At 41.4% G+C, this 18,944-nt stretch overlaps 1 protein-coding gene across 1 annotated transcript in view; it reads left to right on the forward strand.

The window, feature by feature from the left end:
• Positions 1-18,944, forward strand: part of LOC132392461 (extended synaptotagmin-3-like) — a 106,302-nt gene that overhangs the window by 74,971 nt on the left and 12,387 nt on the right. The window contains exons 13-18 of the mRNA XM_059966337.1: positions 1,898-1,978; positions 5,289-5,357; positions 6,554-6,628; positions 12,626-12,712; positions 15,284-15,433; positions 17,568-17,926. Of these exons, the coding sequence (XP_059822320.1) occupies positions 1,898-1,978; positions 5,289-5,357; positions 6,554-6,628; positions 12,626-12,712; positions 15,284-15,433; positions 17,568-17,926 (821 nt within the window). The remainder of the gene's footprint in view (positions 1-1,897; positions 1,979-5,288; positions 5,358-6,553; positions 6,629-12,625; positions 12,713-15,283; positions 15,434-17,567; positions 17,927-18,944) is intronic.

Genomic DNA, 18,944 nt, shown 5'->3' on the forward strand with positions numbered 1-18,944 from the left:
TGCCATGTTTGGCAAAAGCCAAACACCACACATTCATCTAAAAAAACACACCATCCCTACCGTGAAGCACGGTGGTGGCTGCATCAAGCTGTGAGGATGCTTCACTGCAGCAGGCTCTGGAAGGCTTGTGAAAGTAGAGGATAAAATGAATGCAGCAAAATGCAGAGAAATCCTAGAGGAAACCCTGATGCAGTCTGTAAGAGAACTGTGACTTGGGAGAAGATTTGTTTTCCAGCAAGACAATGACCCCAAGCATAAAGCCAAAGCAACACAGGAATGGCTTAAAAAAAACAAAGTTAATGTCCAGGAGTGGCCAAGTCAGAGCCCAGACCTCAATCCAATTGAGAATTTGTGACTGGGCTTGACAAGGGCTGTTCACTCATGATCCCCATGCAATCTGACAGAGCTTGGTCAGTTTTGTAAAGAAGAATGGGGAAAAATTGCAGTGTCCAGATGTGCAAAGCTGATAGAGACCTATCCACACTGATTTAAGGCTGTAATTGCTGCCAAAGGTGTATCTACTAAATACTGACTTGAAGGGGGTGAATACTTATGCAATCAATTATGTTAGACCATGAGTCTATGGTCTTATGGTCTAATCAATTATTTTGTGTTTCATATTTGTAGTTAGTTTAGAACACTTTGTAGAGATCTCTTTTGACACAGAGTCTTTTTCTGTTGATTATTGTCAAAAAAGCCAAATTAAATCAAATTTGATTCAATGTTGTAAAACAATAAAACATGAAAACCTCTGGGGGGAGTGAAGAATTTTATAGACACTATATATATTTGTACCTGTATTTTTCAGCATGGAGTGGAGAGTGAGTTTGTAAATTTGGTGGGAGCAAAGGATGCTGGGAATGGTGGGGGTGGAGCACTGTGGGAGGTGTGTGGGACGGGTAGCAGAGAAGGAGTGCTATGGCGTGTGGTGGCAGACAACAGGCAAGGTCATTTGATTCCAAACAAGTGATTTATTGATCATTATAGAATGTCTCTCTGGTTTTTCCCACTCCCTCCCCTCTCCCTGCCCTCGTCCCACTCTCACTCCATAACAGAATCAGATTTATCATCACTCACATCCGTCATGAAATTTGTTTTTATTTTGTGGCAGCAATACAGTGTAATGCATATAATTATTACAGTTACTGTATGAAAGTCTTAGCCACCCTAGCTATGTACGTATATGTGCCTAAGGCTTTTGGACGGTACTGTAGATTGTGCTGAAGAATTCACCTTAGCATACTGGAGAACTATCCAATAGTTTTATAACAACAGGATTAAAGCTATCCTTGAGCCTGACGGTATATATGTCTGGATATTAGTAGAAGAGAGAATGACGGGGTAGGTAAAGCCTTTGTTTGTGCTGGCATGGAGGTGAGGCTGCTTTCCATGATGTGCTGAATTGTATCCACAACTATTTGCAGTTTCATGCTGTCTCAAACAGAACAGTTGTTGCATCTGGATAGGATGCATGCTATGGTATATCAATAAAAAATGGTGAGGGTCAAAAAAAACATGTCCAATTTCTTTAGCTTCCTGAGGAAGTAGAGGCATTGGTGGACTTTCTTAGCATGGTTGGCCAAGGACAGGTGGAATGGTGGTGTTCACCCCTAGGAACTTGACGTTCTCAATCTCAGTACCATTGATATTGACAGAAGCACGTACATCAATCACCTCCACCCTCCCCCCCCCCCCCCCGCCAGTCAAAAACAAGCTCTTTCCTTTCGCAAACATTGTGGGAATGGTTGTTGTCTTGGCAACACTTCACTACTCTGTTTCCTTCTAATTCATCATTATTTGTGAACTGTATAATGCCAACGTATGCATCTACAATATTGCATGTTAGTAGAATATGACTTTAGGTTCACGTTAAATAGAAAAATCTTGTTTCCGATAGGAAAATGCTATGAAGCCGACTCTCACTGACAAATCAACAGCAGTGCTGGTTGTTTACCTGGATAGTGCATATCATCTGCCTGTAAGTAAATTATATACAGTGTATTTGAAAATATATCCGAATATACAGTTTGAAGAACATTTTAAAAGAATGATGTACATCTTTATTATTATAGAGGAATAGGTGAATAGATCTTCTTCTTGGTTCACTTTGTACAGCATCCCTGTTAGTTTAATGTTGCTCTTGATGTGAATTTCATGTAGATATATTTTACACATTGTTCATCTGTTAAGCATCGTAACAAGTGTTTTAATCATTGATAAGTACAATTTTAATGTTGTTCCTTGTTAGTAGTAATCCATCAACGTTTTGGTCAAAATAAACAATTGCTTGATATAGCAACACACACAAAATGCTGGTGGAATGCAGCAGGTCAGGCAGCATCTATAAGGAGAAGCACTGTCGACGTTTCGGGCCGAGACCCTTCGTCAGGACTAACTAAAAGGAAAGATAGTAAGAGATTTGAAAGTAGGAGGGGGAGGGGAAAATGCGAAATGATAGAAGACCGGAGGGGGTGGGGTGAAGCTGAGAGCCAGAAAGGTGATTGACAAAAGGGATACAGAGCTAGAGAAGGGAAAGGATCATGGGACGGGAGGCCTAGGGAGAAAGAAAGGGGGAGGGGAGCACCAGAGGGAGATGGAGAACAGGCAGAGTGAAGGACAGAGAGAAAAAGGAAAAAAAGCAAGGGGAAAAAAAAACTAAATATATCAGGGATGGGGTAAGAAGGGGAAGAGGGGCATTAACGGAAGTTAATGAAGTCAATGTTCATGCCATCAGGTTGGAGGTTACCCAGCCGGTATATAAGATGTTGTACCTCCAATCTGAGTGTGGATTCATCTTGACAGTAGAGGAGGCTATGGATAGACATATCAGAATAGGAATGGGATGTGGAATTAAAATGTGAGGCCACTGGGAGATCCTGCTTTCTCTGGCGATCCGAGCGTAGGTGTTCAGCGAAACGGTCTCCCATTCTGCGTCGGGTCTCCCCAATATATAAAAGGCCACACCGGGAGCACCGGATGCAGTATACCACACCAGCCGACTCACAGGTGAAGTGTCACCTCACCTGGAAGGACTGTCTGGGGCCCTGAATGGTGGTGAGGGAGGAAGTGTAAGGGCAGGTGTAGCACTTGTTCCGCTTACAAGGATAAGTGCCGGGAGGGAGATCGGTGGGAAGGGATGGGGGGGATGAATTGACAAAGGAGTTGCATAGGGAGCGATTCTTGCGGAAAGCAGAAAGGGGGTGGAGGGAAAGATGTGCTTGGTAATGGGATCCCGTTGGAGGTGGCGGAAGTTACAGAGAATTATACGTTGGATAATTCTGCTCCCGGTGTGGCCTTTTATATATTGGTGTGCTCCTGGTGTGACCTTTTATATATTGGTGAAGTGGAACAAGTGCTACACCTGCCCTTACACTTCCTCCCTCACCACCATTCAGGGCCCCAGACAGTCCTTCCAGGTGAGGCGACACTTCACCTGTGAGTCGGCTGGTGTGGTATACTGCGTCCGGTGCTCCCGGTGTGGCCTTTTATATATTGGGGAGACCCGACGCAGACTGGGAGACTGTTTCGCTGAACACCTACGCTCTGTCCGCCAGAGAAAGCAGGATCTCCCAGTGGCCACACATTTTAATTCCACCTCCCATTCCCATTTTGAAATGTCTATCCATGGCCTCCTCTACTGTCAAGATGAAGCCACACTCAGGTTGGAGGAACAACACCTTATATACCGGCTGGGTAGCCTCCAACCTGATGGCATGAACATTGACTTCTCTAACTTCTGTTAATGCCCCTCCTCCCCTTCTTACCCCATCCCTGACATATTTAGTTTTTTTTCCCCTCCTTTTTTTTCCTTTTTCTCGCTGTCCTTCACTCTGCCTGTTCTCCATCTCCCTCTGGTGCTCCCCTCCCCCTTTCTTTCTCCCTAGGCCTCCCGTCCCATGATCCTTTCCCTTCTCTAGCTCTGTATCCCTTTTGCCAATCACCTTTCTAGCTCTCAGCTTCACCCCACCCCCTCCGGTCTTCTCCTATCATTTCGTATTTTCCCTTCCCCCTCCTACTTTCAAATCTCTTACTATCTTTCCTTTCAGTTAGTCCTGACGAAGGGTCTCGGCCCGAAACATCAACAGTGCTTCTCCCTATAGATGCTGCCTGGCCTGCTGAGTTCCACCAGCATTTTGTGTGTGTTGCTTGAATTTCCATCATCTGTAGATTTCCTCGTGTTTGCTTGATGAAGCTCAATTTTTAATGTAATGAACTTTTTGAGACATTTTGCAAGTGTTAAACTTGTGCATTTTTCTTTTCTGATATGAAAACCCACATTGACATTTTCTCAGTTGTGTCCTTATCTGGTTGTTGTGGTTTTGAGTCCTTTCATCAGTGCAAAAAGGAATTCTCAAGAACCACAGCCATGGATTTCCCTTCCAATCACCTGAGAAGATCAAACCTTATGTTGATGTTCTCCAGGTGTGGTGAGGGGGATAATGGCTTCCACCCCAGTACATCTGTGATCAGCACGCAGCTAACTCCATGGGCAGATTTCAACTGGATAACCTGGCCTATCCACAATAATCAAATTGGAGGGACACAGCTTCACCAAGCATCTGGTTACCCTTATGCGTGAGGTTATACAAAGAAAGGTCTTAAGCTAATGGAATTGTGCACCTAAACCTGATTAAGATTTTAAAAAAATATTCAAAACAAAAGAAAGAGGGACTAAAATGATATTGACAATAATTGTTATTTGATAATCTTGAGTAATAAAACATATTTTTGAAACAGTAGTTAAATAAGTACTTACATTAAGTATTCTCTAAAATCAATGAATATGGTAATATTGATAAAATGGTTGACATGGTTTACAAAATGAACATGTTCTGTATGTTTTCAGGGAAGAAGAATAGGCATTGGTTAGAGATAACATGGGAGTTTATTAAATTGCTTGTTAAAGTTAAATATTAAAAAGATAGGAAAAATACTATTCTTCCCACCCTAATTGACTCCAGTAAGATTATCTACACCTCTTATGCATCAAATTTTCAAATTAATTTTGGAGCTTTCATCTCCACTAAGTAGCTCATTTCATGTCTCAGTCGTTTCATGAGCAGAGAGGAACATTCATCAATTCATCTCTGTATGCCTTCCTTTACATTATTGAAATCATCAGTCTCTGCAACTTCCTGTGGAGTTCAGAACTCCCGCTCACGGGATGAGTCATTGGGTTTACTCCCCTCTGTTGTATATTGTTAAACCTTATTAATGAATTAAAGAAATCTAACTGAAAACTTTTTATTGTCTTATTTGTTGACTAATAAAACTTTCTTTTCTCTAAGAGAAATCAGTTTGAATATATGAACAATGAATACAGTATAAAGAAAAGGAGCAAACCAAAATATATCAAGGTAATTTTATAGTATTCAGGGTAGAATTAAAAAGTTTAAAAGACATTTGGGCAGGTTCATTGACAGGAAGCCTTTAGAATTATGTAGGCAAAATGTAAATAAATGGACTAGCTTGGATAAATATCTTGGTAAGAATTTTCCATGGTGGATATTTCTTGACTCTATGACTGGCCGATGGTGTAGTGGCATAGGCACTGGACTTAGAGGCAAATGGTCCTGAGTTCAGATCTGGCCAGCTGCTTGCACACTTTCCATGCTAGCAACTCGACCTCGTAAAAGAAGTCAAATGCTACAGAAATGACATACATGCCACCCAATACACCACAAGGTGCGTAAATGAACAACAATGACCTTCTAGAGCGGGGTTTCCAATCTGGGGTCCTTGGACCCTTTGGTTAATGGTAGGGGTCCATGGCATTAAAAAGATCATGAACCCCTGCTCTGGAGCCATCGAGGAATATAAAATGTATAAATACAATTCCTTTGGCCTAACCCATCCTTGCTGACCAAGGTGCCCATCCAGCCAGATCCAATCTCATGTTTTTAGACAACATTGCTTTAAGCCCTTCCCCTCATGTCATAATTCAATTGCATTTTAAATTATGCTATTACACTTGCCTGAACCACATTCTCAAGCAGCTTGTTACGTCAGTGAAAAAGATGCTCCACAGGTCCCTTTTAAATCTTCTTCCTCTCACCCTAAATCTCTGACCCCAGAACATGGATTCCTTTACCCTGGGGAAGAGAGTGTTACTACTCACCTTATCGTTGCCTCTCATAATCCTAAATTATTCCCTAAGGTTGACCCTCATTCTCCTACATTCCAAGGACCTAGCCTGGCCAAACTCTCCCCATAAATTCAACCATCCAGTCCTGACAACATCCTCATAAATCTTCCCTGCACTCTTTGCAGTTTTTAATTTATTGTACTTATTGAGATGTAGTTCGGAACAGGCCCCTATAGTCTTCTGAGGCACCAACCAGCAAACCCAATTTAATCCTAGCGTAATTGTGGTACAACCTACACTAACCAAGCAGTGGTACATTCTTGGATTTAAAACAAACAGATTGCAGAAGTCCTATCATGCTTTTCATCATTGTAATGGTTATGCTATATTCAGATGTGCAGTCATCTGAAATGATTACAAATGTGTTATCAGCTCTTGGTGAGGATTATGCTTCACTTTCTTTCACAGTCAATAAAGAAGACAAGCCTGGAACCCAGCTGTTCGGTTCAGCTTCAGGTTGAAAACATCAAGCAAGAAAGTAAGGTACAAGATATCCATTTTCTAGACTGTTTATTTGTTATAAATGACAACAGAAATGAGTTGAGTTTCTCATCATTCCTTAGTTGCGCTTTACAACAGAATTACTTGTCCATGTCCTGCCTGGTGGGTCAGCAGTTAGTGCTGCTGTCTCACCAGAACGGGTTCAGTCGTGACCTTGTCTGCTCTGTGTGTGGAGTTTGTAGGTTCGCACCATGACCAGAGGCTTTATTTACCTTGCTGTCCTGCAGACTTGCAGAGACGGCTATTGAGAGAGCAGGAATGTGGAATTGAGATAAATAATCAGCCACGATCTTATCAGAACATCATCAGTGTTTGAATAGGTGACACCTGCTCCTGTTTTCTATCGATAGGTGCTGGTGGGTTACAGGCAAATGGAGAAACAATTAATGAATTGATGGGCATGTAAGTGAGAGTATGTTGCGTGGGCTGGGGCTGATGGGATTGATTTAAAACCATGAGATATAGGAGCAGAATTAGGCAATTTGGCCCATCGAGTCTGCTCCACCATTTCATCATGGCTGATCCATGGAATCTCCTGCCTTGTCCCCATATCCCTTCATGCCCTGACTAACCAAGAATCTATTAACCTCTGCCTTGAATATACCCAATGACTAGGCCTCCCAGCCGCCTATGGCAACCAATTCCACAGATTCACCACCCTCTGGCGAAATAAGTTCCTCCTCATCTCTGTTCTGAATGGACGTCCCTCTATTCTGAGGCTGTGTCCTCTAGTCTTAGACTCCCCCAACATCAGAACAGAGAGCTGCTGGTCTCCTGCTTTCACTGGTGCAGGAGCAATCTCTCTCTCCCTCACTAGTGAGCGAGAGGCTGTCTGAGATACCAAAGTGTTTGGTTATGGACTGTATTTTCTGATGGATTCCAGATCAAGGTCTCTTTGAGGGGGCTTTTGTTGCTGCTTGTATGGTTGGGGGGGTGGTGCAAAGGGAGGAGGGGCATGGTTGATGGTTCTGCTGCTGCTTGTGCATGGGAAGGGGACTTTGGGGCTCTTGATGTTACTGTTATTCATTCCGTGGAGTTGTTTGTTTTGTAGATGTTTCTGTGAACTGTAAGAGTTTCAGGTATAGGCTTTCTGATATTAAATTGAACCATAGGAAACATTCTCTCGACATCCACTTTCAACATTTGATAGGTTTGAATGAGATCCCCCTTCATTCTTCTAATTTCCAGTGAGTAGAGGGCCAGAGCCATCAAACATTGTTCATGTGACAAGCCTTTCAATCCCGGAACCGTTTTCGTGAACCACCTTTGAACCCTCTCCGGTGACTGCACTTCCTTTCATTGATGTAGTGGGCATCACTATGAACCTGACAGGCCAAGCAGCACCCATCTGTCTCACAATAAGTAAATAACAGATAAGATGGCTGTGACCTTCTGCCCAATGGCCCACGCTGCCTGGTCAGAATCAGTGATGAGAAGCCATGGGTACCTAACTTACAGTTGTTGCAAAAGTAGGAGACGATGATAGCACTTAGCAGGTTGAGCAGCGTCTGAGAGGAGAGAAACAGATTCTTCCTCAGAACTGGAAAAGTGACTGAGTGAGTTGCAGACTGGAAGAGGGGTGGAGAGATTCCAGGGAAAGTGTGTGGTAGGATGCAAGCAAAGCTGTCAAGATGATAACTACTTGAGTTCAAAAGAAGTTCAAAAGTTCAAAGTAAATTTTATTATCAAACTACATATATGTCGCCACATGAAACCCTGAGATCCCTTTTCCTGCGGGTATACTCAGCAAATTGATAGAATAATAATTATAACAGGATCAATGAAAGATCAACCAGAGCACAGAAGACAACAAACTTTGCAAGTTCAAATATAAATAAAAATATGAATAATGAGAACGTGAGATAACAAGATTAAGATTCTAACTGCAGCCAGTAGTTAGAATCAAAAGAGGAATAAAAAAAATTGAAAAAGAAAGGTATTGCCACCTCAGTGAGGAGAAACTGGGAAAGGAGCAGGTTTCCCACAAGTGTTATTCTGTAAGAAATTCTGCAGGCTACAATGTGCTCAGGTGGAAGATGTGATGCAATTTCTTGAGTTTACGGTGGACCATGTGAAAACAGGGATTTGCTGTTAATTGGCTGTGAAAGAGGCAGAAAATAAGCCCGTCCCTTCAATGAGCTAAATGGCAATTGGAAAGGGAGATCCCAGTTTAGGCCTCGATTAGGAAAACAACTGATTCAGCTTTTCTGTATTTACATAATATGATATTATTTCACCAACTTGAAATCCATTATACTGCTGGGTACACCGTGCAATTGTGTTGACTGCTGTGGAAAATGAGTTTTCTATGCTGACAATTTAGGATGAGCATGACTTGCTTCTACTCCATCAATGGGTGATGAGGTGGCCAAAAGGCCGATTAAGGGATTTGTAGACTCTGTCAAAGGTTGGGCTGGAGCTTCTTGATTGAGTCTGTAAAGGGCCTATTGGTTAAATTTTGCCTTGGGTGATACAGTCGATGAACGGTGGGGATAAATTTTTGTGAGTATCAAACCTGGGAATTTTCTGAAAAATCCGTTATACAAACAGAAGCAAGCTTTGGAAGCTGGCAGACCTGCGGGCTCTGCTCCCCCAGAGCTTTGTTCTTTTCTATAATGTTAATATAATTTTGAAATCTAGATTAATATAATTGTGAAATGTTCTATAAAAATTGTGTTAAAGAAAATAATTCATAAATTTTCTGAGTAATAAATGTGCACTACTGTAAACCTTTGAAAATTTTAGAGCTTCAACATATTTACATTGTCAGCCTTTCAAGTTATGGCACTGTTACAAATTGTAACAATAAACACAGAATGGAAGTTGGTAGCTCATTGTTAATCAACCGCTGGCCCACTAAACACTGATGTCATCTAAGTTTGAAAGTTGACGAAACATGGAAGATTTCCTTTTGTTGTACTGTATTTCATCATATCCTTCAATTAATAAATAAAATCAAGTGTGTGATTTTTCAGTTTTCATTTAAAGTGCTGCACGGTTTATAGGCTGGGTAAAAGTTTCCTGCTCAGAGCATTGGTTGGTCCCTGCAGTTGTTAAAAAAAATTAGAGGAAATGTTGCCTGCTGATCTAACACTCCTTGTCATGTATTGAAGTTGCATTTGAGGATTTGTCCAATTTTCCAATAGCTGATTTGTATATGTCTTTCAAAAGTTGGCTCATTCTGTAGTGTTGCAAGATTTAAAGTTATTGCATAATTCTCAGGAGCAGCATTATAATCATTGCTTACAGCAGTTTATCAGGATGGTGGAGAACGGAGGGGGAGAAAACAAAGAAAAACTGCAATGATGGTGCAGACTTACTGAGAATATTTGCTTTCTGCCCATTACATCACTGGCGTTTAGGGCAGCAATGATGGTCCTCCATCTCTGGCGATTTTCGGGGCTTCCTTCATTGTGTCAGTAGCTTCCTCTTGGTTTTCACTCCTGTCAGTCATGCAAGTCCCGAGTGAAGACTCGAGAATAGTGTTAAACTCAGATGTAGGAAGATTCTTCTATGCTGCTTCCATAACAATTTTGTTTTACTAGTCAGGGTTGTTAAACGCTGAGCTGAACCCCCGAACCTGGAGGACTGGTGGACCACTCTTAGCCTGGCCTCTACCCTTTGACCTGTTTGGCATGGGTGACCCTACCAACAACCAAAGCATAAAGCCTTGACTCCAGATCATTGGTGCATGCAAGCCTCCAAAGCACGATGAGTTTGTGGTCCTCTTGGAGGACGAAGGAAAAAACAGATTAAAAAAAAGTTAAAATTGTAGATAATTTATGTACTTTTAAATATTAAAGCTGGATCCTTTCAAAAATTTGTAGTTGTTATAACTGTAAGTGTATAACCGTAAATTAATGACTTCATAAGAAAGGAATTCTTATCAGTGAGAGGCTCGTACGCAGCAGCTTCTATGCGTTCAACCAAAGGTTTTCTTGTCTTTTCTTAATGTATTTTTTATGTTCACAAGACCCTGCTGGACATTAAAGCTTGAAGTACTGCGGGTATATCCCATCAGTGAGTTGCTATTGGGGGAGAAGAAGCTGGACTTGGTGCAGTCGGTGAAGCTGCCTGCCTGAAGGAGCTGTGCAGTCTAAGACCGAATGATTGTCTTAGACCAGGCATGGGCAAACTACGGCCCGTGGGCCATATGCGGCCCGTTAAGCTTTTTAATCTGGCCCGCAGAACTTGATGAAATTATATTAATAAACCTTGTTAACGTTTTTTCCCCGCAATTCTGGCGTTTTCCCAATAGATGACACACTCTATATACATTTGTGCCGACCCATTTCCTGGCACATCCGAACCGGCTCACAATTAGCCAGCTTTCCGGCGAAGGGAGATAGCCTGCGGGGATTTGCGAGCACAGAGCTTTGGAGCCTCTGCGCCACGGGGGAGCAGGTTGAGGGAGGCTTAAAAGTGAGGCTGGGGATTTCGAATAAAGTTTTTTTCTTCGACTGCAGTTACCGACTCCGTGTCGTAATTTTAGCGCTACATGTAGCACACCGCTACACATTGACCTTTGTTGAGGTGCAGCGTATTACTCCACATTTGCGCTTTACTCTTTGTTCGGCTCGACCTATTTGTGTGAACAGGCGTTCAGCGTCATGAACATCAACAAAGCCAGCCACAGATAAAAGTTAACTGACCAACACCTCAGATCCATCCTGAGAATCGCCACAACAAAACTAAATCCAGACTTTGATGCGCTGGCTAAAAAGGGAGACCAACAACACTGTTCCCACTGAAATTAAAAATAGGATTCTTCGTTGTGTTATGTAAAAAATGCATTTGAAAATATTTTTTTCAATCAGCCTTACATGTTACATGTCATTTCTGTTAAGTGATGGACATGAGTAGTGCGCAGGTGTACGTACGTTCTCAGAATAAAAAATGCACTCCAGATCAAATAACGCGCTCCGCATACTGGCGCACTTTCACTGTTCTGTCATTGTGCGGGTCGTTGTTGAGTTTTGGCACGGGGACAATTGAATAAGATCAAGCAGGACAAGTAGACCTGCATCTCCTACCGTTTTTGAAATAAAGACAGTCAGGAGGAGAGTGATGATGATAATATCTTTAAGGATAACAGAATTTTCAGGGCTTTAAAATAATAACTGTTACTATTTAAAAAAGCTGTATTTTATTCATTTAATTTTCAGTGTTTTAAAAGTCATTTCAATAAATAGCTAAATACCATGGGACTTCAAAGGCAGATATTTTGTTGTAATGCATTTGTTCATTTTCAATTGAAATTAAAGCACATGTTTTCTACATATCCCATGATATTTTATTTTCTCTTATGAGGTGTATTACCAAAACACTCCGTCCATCTGCCCCCCTGTCAAATTTTAGAACTCTTTGTGGCCCTCAAGTCAAAAAGTTTGCCCACCCCTGTCTTAGTCACTTAGTTTGTGATCGCAATACCCTGTTGGACTTTGGCGGTGTGGAATGCTGCAAGTACAATTCATTGGTTTAGTGGCAAATGGCGTGGGAGCTGAGTGGCCCTGGATTAGACCTCGAGCCATGGTGTTGCCTATTTGCAACTGCCCAAGGGGAGGCGTCAGAGTCGGGTGATCCACCAGTGCCAAAAGCAGTGTCCCACAGCATGCATGCTGGAGTCAATGCTGCCCCCCAGTGTTCGCTTGGGAGAAGACAAGCTGTATTGTGTTTGACTGCAGACTGCTGCAGCATCCATGGACTCAGAGACTTTTTGTGTGACTGTATTATACTGCTATCTTATACGTGCTTGCTATCTCTATGTGCTTTGTACTGTGTGTGACCTTTGGTACTGTGTTTTGCAGCTTGACCCCGGAGTAACACTGTTTCATTTGGCTCTATACATGGGTATTCATGTACGAATGAATGACAATCCAGGACTTGAACTTGCCAGTCATTTAAGTAAATCAAATAACTAAATTTATAAACATTTACTATTGAGAGAGAGTCTAACTAACACTAATTTTGAATTTACAGATTTGCTACAATACTAGTGCACCGGTCTGGGAACAGGCATTTACTTTCTTCATCAAAAATGTTCACTCTGACGGACTATATATAGAGGTAATGTATATTTTGTTACATAAGGCTGTTGTTTCTAATAAGCATGGACAAGGAAAAAATTATTATACTCAGGCTAATTTTCCAAATGAAAATTTATGATGTAGTTTGTAAAAAGCAACTTCAGAAAATTCTGATGGATGTATGTCAAACTGATTAGGTGTGTGTGGAAAGCTGCAAGTCCAATTCATTGGTTTATTGGTGAACGTAGGGGAGCTGTGTGGCATTGGTTGTGACAAGGGCTAGGCCTCACCAATCAGTTCTGCTGATTTTGAACTTAAGGAAACACTAAGACGTGCCTATTTTTTGTTGTATTGGATAGTCCTTATTCTTAGGCAGTCTCACAGAATTGAGGACGACTTGCTTTCACTTCATTTCTGCGAGGGCTGGTGAACACAATGTGAGACGTGCAGATTTTGCTACTGGCAGGGAGGGCAGGTGAATGACGGGAGATGGTTGATCCTGTTCATTATGCTGGTCTTCTGTATGCTCCCAATCTCCTTATGCTTCTCTTTGAGAGATCAAAGACTCACGGGCAAAAATAGGAGTGTTGCATCATTTCAATGAGGTTTTGAAAACATCCTTGAATTACATCCTTAAGGATGTAATTAGCTCTTACAGCAAACAACTTTTTATCCTTTCTTGAGGATGGCATTTCTGAGACCCAGTCACATATCAATTTCTTACCAGGTGTGGACTATTAGATTGTGGAATTGTGACTGAAGTCCTTCAGTGTGAACATTTAAAACTTCAGCAGTAATACCATCTGCTCTTTGGGGCTTCAGTTCTGATTCACAAATGGCTTTTGCAATGTTTTGCTGGAGTTGGTGGCAAGGTTGGACTTGATAGGTTGCTTTGGAATGGAATTGAAGAGAACTGTGTCCACAATAGGCACTAATGGTCGTTGTCGTTCCTCCAAGTAATTGCACGGTTATCTCCATCAAATTAGCCGCAGAACAGGAACTTTGCTACATGAGAATTAATGCTGAAGCTCTTAGGGACTCCACAAAGACACCTTGACAACTCCCAACCAATTTGACCTGTAGCGTGTCCACTGCATCTGTACTGCCCTAAAGTCTATAATAATTCGTCCCTACAAAGAGACTCCTGGCTTCTCTACCAGAAAGAATCTGAACTAGATAGACATGGCTAATTGAACGGGGAGCAAGCACTAAAGGAAGGTGGCCTTCGATTTGCCATCCTGACTCATGCAGGCACTTGAAGGCTGAGGTTCATGGAAGGAAAGAGTGTAGAAGTTCCAGCACCTCATTGGTTCCCTTGAAATGTGTGCAATCTTTAGTTTTGACACTCTCCACTGAAAACCAGGAATGCTGGAGACAGAGACCTTGTCCATGACAGAGAAACAATAAGTCCCAACTTGATAAAATCTCAAAGACCTCCTCAGCTATGATGTTATGTGACTCCATATTGACTCCAAGGACAAATGAAGACTCCTTGTACTCAGTCTTGAAGTAGGTGTTGATCCCTTTGCTTTGGCACCCTGTGTCCTCTGTAGTTTAATAGCATCTTAAGGAAAACCAGAAACCAGATCATCGGGGTCTCTCTTCCCACCATTACAGACATTTACACCACACGTTGCAGCCGCAAGGCAAACAGCATTATGAAGGACCCCACATACCCCTCATACAAAGTCTTCTCCCTCCTGCCATCTGAGAAAAGGCACTGAAGCATTCGGGCTCTCATGACCAGACTGTGTAACAGTTTCTTCCCCCAAACCATCAGACTCAATACCCAGAACCTGGACTGACACCAACTTACTTGCCCTCTACTGAGCCTATTGTCTTGTTTATTATTTATTGTGATGCCTGCACTGTTTTGTGCACTTTATGCAGTCCTGGGTAGGTCTGTAGTCTAGTGTAGTTTTTTTGTTGTTTCATGTAGCACCATGGTCCTGAAAAACATTGTCTCGTTCTTACTGTGTACTGTACCAGCAGTTATGGTTGAAATGATAATAAAAAGTGACTTGACTTGACTTGAAATCATCCCTGTTGCATGAAGATAAATAACTCACATGTAAACAGAGCTAAGAGCCAATTGGGATCCTACCACCTTTCCCATTCCCAAATAATTGTCATGCCCATTTTGGTAATGTAGTTATTTCCAAACAATTAGAAGAAAACTGTGGCCAGTATGGAGACAAAAGCCTTCATGGGCTGGAATCTGGAGCAATACACACAATGCCAAAGGAACTTTATGGGTCAGGCAGTAACAATGGAGAGAAACAGTTAACATTTTGGGTAGAGACCATTCATCTCAGCTGATCCACTCTAGATCCAGTCCAGGTGAAGGGTCTAGATCCGAAACATTGACAATACCAGTAACCCCATTAGCAGTGTTACCTGAAGTTTATAAAAATCTGTCCTCCAATTGTTTCTTAAGAGAATGATTTCAAATATATGAGCTATAAAAATATATATATTTTCAGGAATTAATGGATATTGGTTAATTCTGGGTAGGTAGATACCAAATTGTTTTTATACTTGGAATGGAAGAATTAACCTTTGTTTTATGTTGTGTGTTTTGTGAACTACTTATGTAATTTGTTTTGAGAAGATCAAAGACAAAGACAGAGAATGTGCCCTTGGGATCTTGACTGTTCCTTTCTACCATTTGTTGAAAGCGACTGATATGACCCTCGACCAAAGATTTCCACTTGATCATTCAGGTTCCAGCAGCCTAATAAAGTTGAAGCTGATCCTTCGGGTAAGTCAGCTGTATCAAAGAGACTACTAATATGTTTTCCGTTTAGATATATTTTTCTTTGCATAAGCTCTATAATGTCAGTTATGCTTTTAGTGTTTCTACTTAATAAAGCAAACAGCAGGTAGACCTACCAACAAGAAAAGGTATCCAGCAGTAAGGGTCGCACCCCACCCAGAACACCTCTTCTCATTGCTGTCATCAGGAGCCTGAAAGCACACATTCAACAATTCAGGATCAGCTTTTTCCCCTCTGCCATCAGATTTCTGAATGGACATTAAACTCATGAACTTTATACTTTTTACATATATATATATATTTACAGATTTTTTAAATTATGTATTGCAATGTACTGCTGCCACATAACAAATTCCACAACATATGCCATTGCTATTAAACGTGAATCTGATTCTAATTCTGTACTGATAATAATGTTACAGAGAGATGCAGAATGGACACAGAACTCCAGTTTCCTCCTACAGTCCAAAAATTGGTAGATTAATTGGTCTTTGTAAACATTGTCTTGTGATTACTCCAGGCTTAAATGGGGGGGGGGGGGTGAAATAACACACACAAAATGCTGGAGGAACTCAGCAGGTCAGGCAGCATCTATGGAGGTTCAGGCCAAGACCCTTCATCAGGACTTCCAAGGGTTGCTAAAGGAACAGCAGCTCTTAATCAGTCTGGGTAGTCCATGACCAGATATTGAATTCTCTGATTTCTGGTAAATTGTTTCTCTTCTGTCCCTTTTCTTTTTTTCCCTAATTGACTTCATTCCTTCGACAATGCCACATCTGCAGGTCCCGTGTCACCTCATATACTATCTCCATCTGCCCATCACCCACACTCTGCTCCACTATGTCCCGTTGTCCTACTGTTCCTATCTGCCCATACCAGCTCCCCTGTTATATTCCATGCTCCACTTTCCATCAGCTGCAGCCCTTTGTAGCCTTCACCCATCACCTCTCAGCCTCTGACCCTGCTTACCTGCCTATCACCTCTCCGCACCTGGATTGACATCTCACCTGTCAGTTCTTGCTCCGTTTTTTCCCTTCGCTTTTCAATGCAGATGAAGAATCTCGACCCAAAGCATTGACAGCCCATTTCCCTGATCTGCTGCCTGACCCACTGAGCTCCCCCAGCTGGCTGCTTTTTGCATGTTATTCAAATATGTAGTGCTGTGCAAAGAGTCCTAGGCACCTGAGATTCTTATATAAGTTTTGCCTTAGGTTTTTTTTTGCCTTCAGCATTAGTGAGTCAGTAGAAAAGAACAAGTTTTAGATTTCCAAACATTCATTTTCCAAAAACATTAAATGTTACAGGGATTTTTTGTACTTTTTTGAAGAAAGTAACTTTAATAGACCACTTTTTAAATAAAAACTTGATTACTTTGTGGGTATATAACCCAGTGCATTATTAAACAAAGATAACAAAGAGGTGCTAATGACCAATGACATATGAGTTAAATGAATTAAACTGATTAACTGAAACAGAAACGGGTGTAGAAGGAATCAAACTGGGTGAAGGACAACCCAACTAAAAGGCAACAGTGTGGCTGATTTGACAGTTTAACCTTCAAATCATCAATTCTTATCCCATGACAAGAGTGAGTTGCGTATTGTAATTCACCTAATTCAATCATGGATATGAAATACATTGCTTCTGCTGGAAGTGCGATTTTCTTTGCATTTTTTCATATAGTATATCTCACACATGGAAGTAGACTATTTCAGCTCATTAAGTCAATCCCAGCTCACAGAACAATCCTGTTCTATACTACTTCTCCTTGTAATGTTCCCATTAACCTCTCCCGCTCACCTATACCGGAGGCAATTTGCAGTGGCCAATTAACCAATGAGCATGCCCATCTTTGGGATGTGAGAAGAAACCAGATCACACAGGGAAACCTGTATAATCATGGGGAGAACATGGAACTCAACACAGAGGTCAGAACTGAACATGGCAATGGCTTCATATCTTCCTGTGTAAAACACTTCCAGCAGGGATATCAAGCTCCTGCTAATTTGTTATTTCTTTCTCCCTCTCTCTCTTTGCTGATCGATATTAAACTAAGAAGCATTAAATGGTCTTGTGCTGTTATCTAGAGTGATGTTTCTTCTGTTCAAAATACACACAGGTCCTGGTCAATGAGGAACCAGACCCTGACAGTATCTACACTGGTCTGAATGTCCTGAAAAAATGTCCCATTTCGGTGAAGAAAAGGAAAACTGGAAACAAAACGAGCACTCCTCCTTCAACGCCAAGTTTGCCAAATGTTACAAAGATGGTTCACGGTAGTGTAGCCTGTGACCAGATGGAGAGAATAGAAAGTAACAAAGAGTCTAATAATGATACTGGTGAAGTTATACCAGAACTTCCAACACCTGCAGCAGAATCCAGCACCTCGGAGACCTCAGAAAGAGAGAAATCCAGCATCGTGCTTAAATCTGACAGTTCCAGTGTTAACCTGCAATATGGGGATCTTCAACTGCTAAAGTAAGGCATTTGGTATATATTATTATTTTTTTTAAATACTTTGAATCATTAAGTTCATTTAGTTTTGTTAGTTAATTAGTAATATAGAACTAGAACTGGCTAAACTGGAATTGTTACTGCAACACATTACCATTTAAATGCAAAAGCTGTAAAACAATACTTATACCATAGGCTAAAATCTGTTAATGTGGTTACCAACAATCACAAAAAAAGTAGGCTTGTTTTTGTTTTGTTAATGATCTCTCAAAGCATGTATTCCATCAGGATTAAAGATATTTTGCTCCTGCAAAATTTGTGGGTTGCAAGGTGCTGGAAACCAGATTCCTCTCCAGGTGAGACAGATGATGCTTGACAAGGTGGGTGAGTGGATAGTTCATAAAGTGAAAATCTCCCTCTATTACTACCACTTCTGTTTGCACCTGGCTCATGGACTTGGTTTTCAATGCCATTGTTCCTCGATTTTGAGCTGACGTGGGCTTGGAATTCTCAGGAGATGGTGAGGTGATACATTTCTCTGAGACTTTGACCTCACCCTTGATTTTTTTCATCTAAATGCCTTGTATTCTCTTTCTATAAAAAAGCTCAGAATAGAATGCATCATCCACAAATCTATTTGGGGTAAACAGTTAAGGTCTGATTGTTAGGGTGTTGCCCTGGAAGCAAAAATATACAAATGTCAGTGTATCCTAGTGAATTTGGAGGGTTTTGCAGAGGCACCATTGGTGGTATGAGTGGGTTATTGTATAACTCTGGTCTTTGATAAAATTGGTGTGATGTGGACTAACTGGTTAACATCATGGTATTCAAGCTGTCATGAAGCAAAGATTAAATTTCTGTGGGCAGCTGAATTAGATGAGGTTACTCCAGAGTCCCACCTGGATTGATGACTTCAGTGAAATTGGAGAAGGCTTTGTACATTGCTTGGTACTACCTGCATTTCTCATGTATTTGTAATGTGGTGAAGATTACATCCACTGCACTTCCCAGATGGACAGAAATCATTTGACAGCATTTGTCC

Source organism: Hypanus sabinus, chromosome 4 (genome assembly GCF_030144855.1).
Source record: "Hypanus sabinus isolate sHypSab1 chromosome 4, sHypSab1.hap1, whole genome shotgun sequence".
NCBI classification, from domain to species: Eukaryota; Metazoa; Chordata; class Chondrichthyes; order Myliobatiformes; family Dasyatidae; genus Hypanus; species Hypanus sabinus.